The 8,927-nt window shown below is 41.6% G+C and overlaps 1 protein-coding gene across 1 annotated transcript in view; it reads left to right on the top strand.

Moving 5' to 3' along the window:
- GMCL1 (germ cell-less, spermatogenesis associated 1) overlaps positions 1–8,150 on the top strand; it is a gene marked incomplete at its 5' end in the record, with an annotated part of 26,802 nt that extends 18,652 nt beyond the window's left edge. The window contains 4 exons of the mRNA XM_019545886.1: positions 3,622–3,697; positions 5,179–5,324; positions 5,543–5,630; positions 7,476–8,150. Coding sequence (XP_019401431.1) covers positions 3,622–3,697; positions 5,179–5,324; positions 5,543–5,630; positions 7,476–7,604 — 439 coding nt within the window. The remainder of the gene's footprint in view (positions 1–3,621; positions 3,698–5,178; positions 5,325–5,542; positions 5,631–7,475) is intronic.
- Between the last annotated feature and the right edge of the window lie 777 nt (positions 8,151–8,927).

Here is an 8,927-nt window from a genome sequence, read left to right as displayed (position 1 = left end):
GATCTGTTCTGGTCCCTCCTGACCCTAGCTACTATGAAACTATATCAGAGGAAATGCTGACAGAAGTGCCGTCTTTGATATTGCTGTGCTTTTACAAGGGTAATTGACTTGTGATATTAATGAATAGAAGCTTAAGTTAACATTCATTAGTTATAATTTTACAGTTATTTGAATAATCTTTAAAGTATGAGAGCATATTCAGCAAATTAATTTACTGAGTCTGGTGCTTGATCTCAGGGCTGGCACTTGGGAAGTGCCTTCCATTCCTTTTCCACAATGACTTAACTTGGGGGTGGGCAAAATACGGCCCTTTGTCCAGCCCATGGCAGGTCCCTTGGTCCTGCCTGGCCTAGGGAGTGTCTGTCCCGTGACATGTCATGCTGCTTCCTAGACATGCGGTGGGGCTGGGGCGGCTCTGCAGCTGAACTGCCTTTCTAGGCAGCTCAGGCAGCAGCAGCTCCTTCTGGCTGCCACTGCTGCTGGCCCCAGCCCTGTGGTACTGGCGGGGACCCACGTGCACAGCCCTGGTCCTGGCCTGCTCCAGACTCAGCCCGGCAGAACAGACTAGCTGTGGATCAGCCAGAACCCGCATGCGTGGCCCTGACCCGACCCAGCCTGCCCTGTGCCTGCTCTGGTCCTCCTGCCCAAGCTAAGCAGTGGTGGCCGTGGCCTGGCAGAAGCTACTGCTCAGTGTGGGGAGGAACGCAGCCTCTCCCCCTCACCACTGCCAGGCTCCTCTTGCTGCAGCTGCCTGGAGTTTGCACCTGGGCTGCCCTGCTGCTCCTCTACACTGCTGCCCCACTGGGTGGCCTGGAGGTGGTGGTGACAGAGCAGAGAGAAGTGGCAGGGCGGCCCAGACGGCAGCAGCAAGAAGCATCCTGGCAGCAGTGAGAGGGAGGAGGTGCTTTTCCCCCATGCTGAGCAGCAGTTTCTGCCTGGCGGCTGCTGCTGCTTAGCTTGGGTAGGCGAGTCTGGAGCAGGCGCGGGGCAGGGCTGTGTGCGCAGGTTGCAGCTGGCCTGTTGTGTCAGGCCGAGTCCGGAGCGGATGTGGGCAGGGTGGGGTCGGGGCTGTGCGTGCAGGTCCCTGCCGGTACCACGGAGCTGGAACCAGTGGCGGTGGCAGCCAGAAAAAGCTGCTGCCACTTGAGCTGCCTAAAAAGGTGGGGAACTGCTGGGTGCTGTTAGCGGTGGCGTGTGGGCATGGGGCTGGGGTGGTGTGGTGGGGTGGGGTGCTGACCAGCCCACGGCAGCTTCCCAGAACTGCCTGCGTGGCCGGTGGGCAAAAATAATTGCCTGCCCCTGAACTAACTGGAAAGCAGGTCCCATGATCTCTTAATATGGAAACCGAGGCAGAATGGGGATAGAAAGCTACTTTCTTTATGGCCTGCACAGTATTTGAATGTTTTGTGGGGAGTTAGTTGTTACTTAGAGCGCTACCTACATATTCGGGGGCTGGACTTGATGATCCTCCGGGGTTCCTTCCAGCCCAAATGTCTACATCCCCATGAACTTCAGTTTTGTTGTGTCAGTAGTGCCACACAGGAGCATACTTGGCTTTTTGTTGTACTTTGTTCAATTTGCCTATAATTAACAGTATTTTTTTGCTGGTGGGGGAGGAGGCAGGGCAGGCCCAAGGCTGGGATAATGCAGTCCTGAAGCTTTGTTGGTTGGTTTGTTTACTTATAGCTTGAGAGTCATAACATTAGCATTTTCTGCTTAGAGAAAACTTATTCCTTTCCGGATATTTTTTTTTTTTTTTTGTCCATGGTGGCTGTTTTATCCTCAACTCCTCCTCCCTTATTCCCCTGATTTTTCTAGTGTCTTTGAAGTGCAGCAGTTGAAGTACTTGAGTTTCCCATAGAGTTCACCAAAACTAGAAACTAGTCTGAACAGGATGGAAAAATGGTTTGGTTTGTGTTCTACACAGCGGTATTAAGTAGTGGGGTTGATGGTCTTTTCACATGGTGTACAATGTAATGGGTGCATAGAGAATTAAATGATTTTTTTGCAATAAAACTGCCTATGGCATTTAGCACTGTCTCTTTATTTAAAGGCAGTCCTGCCTGTGATTAAAGGGACTTGAACATTTCATTCACTGTTCTTTGCGAAGTTGCCCAGTTATCAAATAGGTCATTAGCAGAGATGGAGTCCGGTACTATCTTGGCTGTTATAAGACTTATTCTGTTAGGATATATGGAGTACTTAAATATACACACCTTTGGCCATTAGAAAAGGAGTCTTCAGCATTCCCAGTTTGTGTCTTTCATTAACTATTCAGGATTTAAAAACTGTGTCTTCTCACTTAAACTGGTAGATTACAGATTTAATTTGTTGGGGGAGTTTTTATTTATAATTTAATATTTGTTTTTTTATAGCTATTCATATTTTCAATTTAAGTGTTTATTAGTAAAGTTTCTTGCAGATATTATTAGATGAAGCATTTCCCTATCTGGTTTAACTGCTTTATGCTTCTTTAAAAGTCAGACCACAGTATGACTTTTGAGGAGTTTGGTGCCTGGTCTGTACAGTTTTTGTATCAGTATAACTTAGTGGTATTTCCTGTGTCAGATGAGAATGGCTATGTGAGTATAAAGTAGTTTTATGTTGGCAAAGCTGCATCAGCCTTAAGGGGATTGTACTACTTGGACCTTTAAAGCAGTATAACTTGTGTAGAAAGTTTACTTAATCTGCCATCTATTTGTGAAGTTGCATAAATCATTCCCCATTGAAGCGTACCTTCATAACATTGGTTTTCCACAAAGATGCACAGTCATTTTTCTAATGGCAACAGTGATTTATTTTTTCCATTAGAGTTTCGAAAGTCCAATGACTGCCAAAATGAACATTTTATTAGATGATTTTTTTTGTTGTGTTGCATTGGAGGTTAATTTTGTTGCAGTCTTTCAATCTCTCTGTACTTGGAGGATAAACAGATAACAGGGTATATTTTCTACACACGTTCCCCAACAAGATCACAGTTGCAACTTAGAGGTGGTATTTGGATCATATAATAAATGACTGACTGATTGGCATCAGGTAGCCTAGTTGCAAGAGATGCTTTCCACTGTACAAATGAACACATATTTTATTAAAATCAGTAGTCAAAACCTTTTATATAGTTGAGGTGAAATGTCTCAAGCTAGATAGAATCCGAATTCAGTGTCTGCCCTTTTTTCTTAGCTGTAGAAGGTGATCTTCTCTTTGATGTTTGCATAGCTTTTGTCTTTCTTATGGTTTCAGTTCAGAAGCAAAAGAGCACAGGGTTAGGGTAAGTGATAAGAGGGATGGAAAACCTGAACTAAATGGTATGGCTTTTGTCCTTTCCTCGCCTTTCCTTTTTTGTGTCCTTGTGACAAGGTATTCAGCAGAATTCACAGATTCATTGGAATCTGACAAGACTGTGTTGTGAGCACTTCAACTAGGGCCTCAAACTTGCAACCTCTGGGCTGTCAGTTGTGCACCATCCCAGCCTCCTACAACTTTTGTAAAAGATGTATTTAATCCATCAGAAATGTGTGCTGTGATCTGGGAGATGATTTAGATTAGAATGCCATAATGACTTTCCTTGCAAATTATTTACTTCTTACAAATAATTCATTGTCAAATCTTTCTTGTTCATAGCCCTCAGGAAATCAATAAAGAAGAACTTGAGGGAAACAGCATGAGGTGTGGTAGAAAGCTTGCAAAGGATGGTGATGTAAGTATAAATTCTGCCTTAGTGTGTTAAGTTAAGCTTACTTAAATGTATTACACATTTCAAACACCAAGCTTTCAATGGCTTTTTCAAAAGTGGCGTCAAAAAGAAAAATAATGAAAACAATGCTTTCACAGGGAAAAGGGGCTCCTTTCTTACCTTCTCAAATGCCAATTAAATCATTGCACTCTTGCCATAAAATGAAGTCAAAATGTGAAGCAAATAAAGAAAAGAATGAGGTTTGTGGTGGTAATTTGAAACTTACTTGAGAGGTGCAGGTTTATCTATCACTTGAAAATTAACTGAAGATTTGGTTTTGTTAAAACTTAATTTTTCAAAGAGGTGAGTGTAAAAATACCACCTAGATGCATTGTCACTCTAGTCCATAACGCATCTGTTTTTGCAGAGCTGGTGATCGTTGAAGAACAAACTTGTATCCAGAAATTGAGCATGGTTTTTATGGAAATGGTTCCCATATTAAACCTAGGAAGCCCACAGTGCCATTTATAGCTACCTTGTATAACAAAATTGTTTGTCAACATTTAATATTTTATCACAGTTTGATATTTAGCCTCTTGGACGAATGCTTAATATATGTAGCATATTGTATATATCCTTACACAGCAGGCCTGGCAGAAAAGCATTGAAAATGTTGATGCAATTGTTTCCATACTGAATGCTGAGCTCACTTGACCTGAGAATGTGCCTGAAATTAATTGTATGGATTTATATAGCCGGTGCACCTGGGGGCTCTGGAATTGTGCTCCTTGGATATGTTACTAAAGTATAACACCTTTCCTTGACCAGTGGTATAAAAATGGAGTCCTGATATTTAATACTCCATGGCTTTATGCAAGAGTGAAGTGGCTGTGAAAACTGGTGTCCTGATTTGAATTCCAGCTTGGGGAGTTGTCCGCCTGTATTACTCTGGAGTTTCAAGTGGATGTGGCAGTGGTAATAGATCGTAGAATCCTAGAGAAGTGGGGCTGGAAGGGACCCCAGAGGTCATCCAGTCCCAACCCCCTTCCTGAGGCAGAACCATTCCCATCCAAACCATCCTAAACAAATCCATAATCTAAGCTCTTTGTAAACCTATTGTCAACCCTGACTCTGCATAGGACATAACACTCTAACCTGCCACAGGTAAAGCAGAGAAACCATGGCAGCCTCTGAGGTATTTGAATACTGTTGTGTAGTTCAGCTGTTATTGAGTATGGGAGTTTAGGGTTACAGCTTCTGAATCAGAACTCCATAGACCTCAAATGCTGGAGGCTGCAAGTGGGAGAAGAACAGTGAAAAAAGTCCCTATCGTACCACGAGGTGAGTGCAGGACTACTGCAGGTTTGGGACCTTGGCCTCTATGTAAGGTTCTGAAGTACTTCAGGATCCTGCAGGTTGCTATATAGGTGTAATTCTCACATTAATTGTTGCTGACATAAGAGTACAAGTAATTAAGCTGCCTTTTTTTCCCTTGTGTCCTGTAGTACTGCTGGCGATGGACTGGATTCAACTTTGGCTTTGACCTGCTTGTTACCTATACAAACCGCTATATCATATTCAAACGGAACACGCTAAATCAGCCGTGCAGTGGGTCGGTCAGTTTGCAGCCCCGGAGAAACATAGCATTCAGGTGAGGAGTGACTAAGAATTCAGTACTCACTATTTACATTTAAAACCACCATCTGAACTGATTTCCCATTTTAACTGGTGAACAATGGTGGTTTTGTAGCCAGAAAATATGCTGTATGGAGATGTTAGTCTCCCTCTGAGAAGCTGGCTTCTTCTCTTACCCTGAAAATAAGTTACAGGAGGCTGCATCTACTCATTTAACTTGCATTATATCCCTAGGTTACGTCTAGCCTCTTTTGATAGCAGTGGGAAACTCATTTGCAGTAGAACCACAGGATATCAGATCCTAACTCTGGAGAAAGATCAGGTATGTTCGGGTTTTGCAACTGGTAATTGGGAGGCTTAGATATGACAGCAGCAAGCAAGTGAAAAGAAAAAATCCCCTCTAAAAAAAAAAGTTGTAGGTGCATAGAATTTTAAGAATGCATTCACAGTAGGAAGCTGAAGTTAATAAGACTGACTTAGAAGGGAAAACTAAAGCAGGGTACTTAAATGGGCATTATACCTGACTATAATTAAACGAGTCATATTATACAAGTTCTGGAATACAGCAGGGTCCTGCTGGCACGTGCAGTGTTGTCTTAATATGTTTAAGAATCAGGGTTCCCCAAAAGTTGTAATGCTAGGGACAGATGAACCAGGTTTAAGAAATGATTGGCAGAGGGCTTATTTTCCACAGCTTGTCATAGGTAAACATTTGCCTCTGACTGAAATATGTCCATGCCAGTCTTTCAATTACAATATCAAATTGCTTAATAAATAGCAACTGTATGAGAATCTTGTATTTTAATTATGCCCCAAGAAATTACTCGGTATTTGAGATCAATTCAAAATGAATTTGGAAGATGCAGATAGGGGTGTGCCTTGATAACCTCGGCATAAAATAAGTATTATGGAGGGTTGGGGGCATAGTTCCCATGCATCAGCAGCAGCAGTCTGTCACAGTCGAGGATGATTGTCTTTCTGCTTGATGACCTGCCTTATCTGTGGGTCTGAAGATGACTGACAAGACCAGTATGGCATCGACTGGTCCTGTCGACAGGCTACCATGCAGGCATGTTGAATTCATTACTTCAGGGTTACATGTCCCTGAGACTTCTTTCTTTGTTGTGTCAGTAGCATTTAGTTGAGGGAATGTACTTTTATATGTAACGATATCTTACAATTGGGAAATTAAGATACTGATACTTAGTGAGTTAGGTACACAGAGGTTTTGTTCTCTTACATTCATAGCTTTCTGAGGGATGCATTTCCAGTTTTGTCCAGGTTTTTCCCCAATGTTAAGCATGCTAACTGCTTAAATTGCCAAAAAGAATAGCCCCTCCGAGATACAGACCCAAGCCAATGCACCTATTAAATAGGTAGAAATACCTTGTAGAGCCTTCTACCTTTCACTTTTATTTGGCTGGTAGAGATGACTCAGCCACCCCAGTACCAACAGGCACTGACCGTGGGCACATGGGAGAAGTAAAGGGATGGTGTTTTGGCCTAATAGAGTTCCTGCAGGCATGGAGGGAGTCTGCTCCGACACGCTGGAGAACCAGCATGTTGAAGCAGACTCGATTAATCGAGTCTGCTGGAGCACAAAAATTGACGTGCTCTGGCAGCCTTCCGCGTCGTGTATCAGCATGCTGCGCTGAAAAAATGGCAGCGAGTGGGGCGCTTTGAACTGAAACATGTTCAGCGAGCTTTGGTTCAAAGCATCCCGCCACCATTTTTCAGCACAGGGACACTGATGCACATGATGCGTGGGAGCTTTTAATTAACGCAGCTTGCTAATTAAAGCACCCAGTGTCATGTCCCAAAGCATGTGTAAAATGTCCTTAGAAAATGTTTTGCCCAAATTAATGGCATTAAAAATAAGCAATTTAGGGTGGTTCAGAAGGAAAGGCTGGGGTTATGTCACTTCAGGAGATTGGCTCTTGTTTTCTCTTTTTGACTGTATTCAATGGCTGTTCAGTGAAGACTTCCAGGTGTTATTCTTTCTGTGGGTAACTTAGTCTTAGATGGATTTCACAGCCTGTCATAATTTTACTGGAGTCTATTCCAGTACTTGTATAGAGAGTTGCACATATTTAGTGTATCACCTTTCAGACTTAATGCTTATTGTTCTAACCTTAACTGAAAACTTTCCTTTTTATTTGCTTTGCAGGAACAAGTAGTAATGAACTTGGACAGCAGACTTCTGATTTTTCCTCTCTTTATCTGCTGTAACTTCTTATACACATCACCAGAGAAGAAGATAGAAAACGAGGGACCACTTGATAGTTCTGAAACCTGAGATCTGTTCAGTGGAACATAGTAGCACTTTGATAATTCTGTATGCCTACTTTAATTTAAATGCCCTGCTGACGCACAAAGCTATGGCAAATTAAAGGCCTTATACTGTAGCAAATACACATGGCTACTCTTAGCCTCAGTATATTCCTATGCATATCTGAAGGAAGATCTGAAACCATATAGGCCAAAACTAGTTATACGATGAGTTTGTTTGCTTGTATTTTTTGTTCTGCATCTCAGACAAGAGCCATTCCATATTTGAATTGTTACTGGTTTTTTTTATGGGCAAAATCTGAGCCTAAGTGATGACAGTGAGTCGATGTGAATGATGGTACTAGCTTAGATGTACAATTCTGGAGCATTCATTATATCCGAGTAAAAAATAATGTTTTCTTTGCTATCTGCAAGATTGTACTATTTTATAACTGCAATGTAAATATTAAGATTCAAATTAAGCTCATGCTGGTCCTTGCACCAGGGCAAAATAGGCATGTTTAAATTTTGCCCTTTAATGTCTGTTATTTAACTGAATACAGGTTTTCCAACCGGTTTTGGGGGTTTTGTTTTTTTTAAATCTTTTTCATGTCCCATATATGCTCCCCTCCCGACCGTAGCTCATTTTTTAACTTTGTGGACAATATTGTTTTGTTTGGGGGGGTGGGGGGGATGTTTGTTTGTTTGTGTTTTTTTAGAATAACCACAGGAAGGTCAATTTTTGAAACTTTCAGACAAGTCATTCATATGTCTTCTTTTGATATACTGAATTCTGCGAGGTATGCTCTTTGTCTCTTGTGTCTTTCTATTGGCATAATCAAAATTTTGTGCTAGGATTTGAAGGAATCCTAATATTCTTGGGTATATCAAATATCAGTTTTTTTAAATATTTTGAGTGGGTTTTTTTGGTAACTTGTTTTAACTCTTCATTGGGAATCCATGTCCCACTTTTAAGCTCAGGACCTTGTGACCTTTGAGTGCCTTTTGAGTTACATGTTTTAACACAAACTTCACATCAGTTATGCAAGGTCACAGGATCCCAAATAGGAGCTGAGAACAAGGGATTAACTTCTTCGTTTGTTGTTTAATTGTTTCAGTCGAGGATAAGATGTACATTTTGTATTGGTTTTGTACATAGTGGTATTTTTTTTATGTTTGACTGTTGATATTTTGAATTCCTATATACAGATTTTTGGATTCAAAGTGAGACTTGCCTCCACTGTAGCCTATTTTTAAAGTTGATATTGTTAGAAAAGTATAAAACTCTTTGTACACTCTAACAAAGATAAAATACATGTTTAGCAAAACGTGAATAAATCATTTGAAGTGG

Source organism: Crocodylus porosus, unplaced genomic scaffold (assembly GCF_001723895.1).
Source record: "Crocodylus porosus isolate Cpor-Errol unplaced genomic scaffold, CroPor_comp1, whole genome shotgun sequence".
Lineage (NCBI taxonomy): Eukaryota > Metazoa > Chordata > Crocodylia > Crocodylidae > Crocodylus > Crocodylus porosus.
This window is presented reverse-complemented; position numbering and strand designations above follow the sequence as displayed.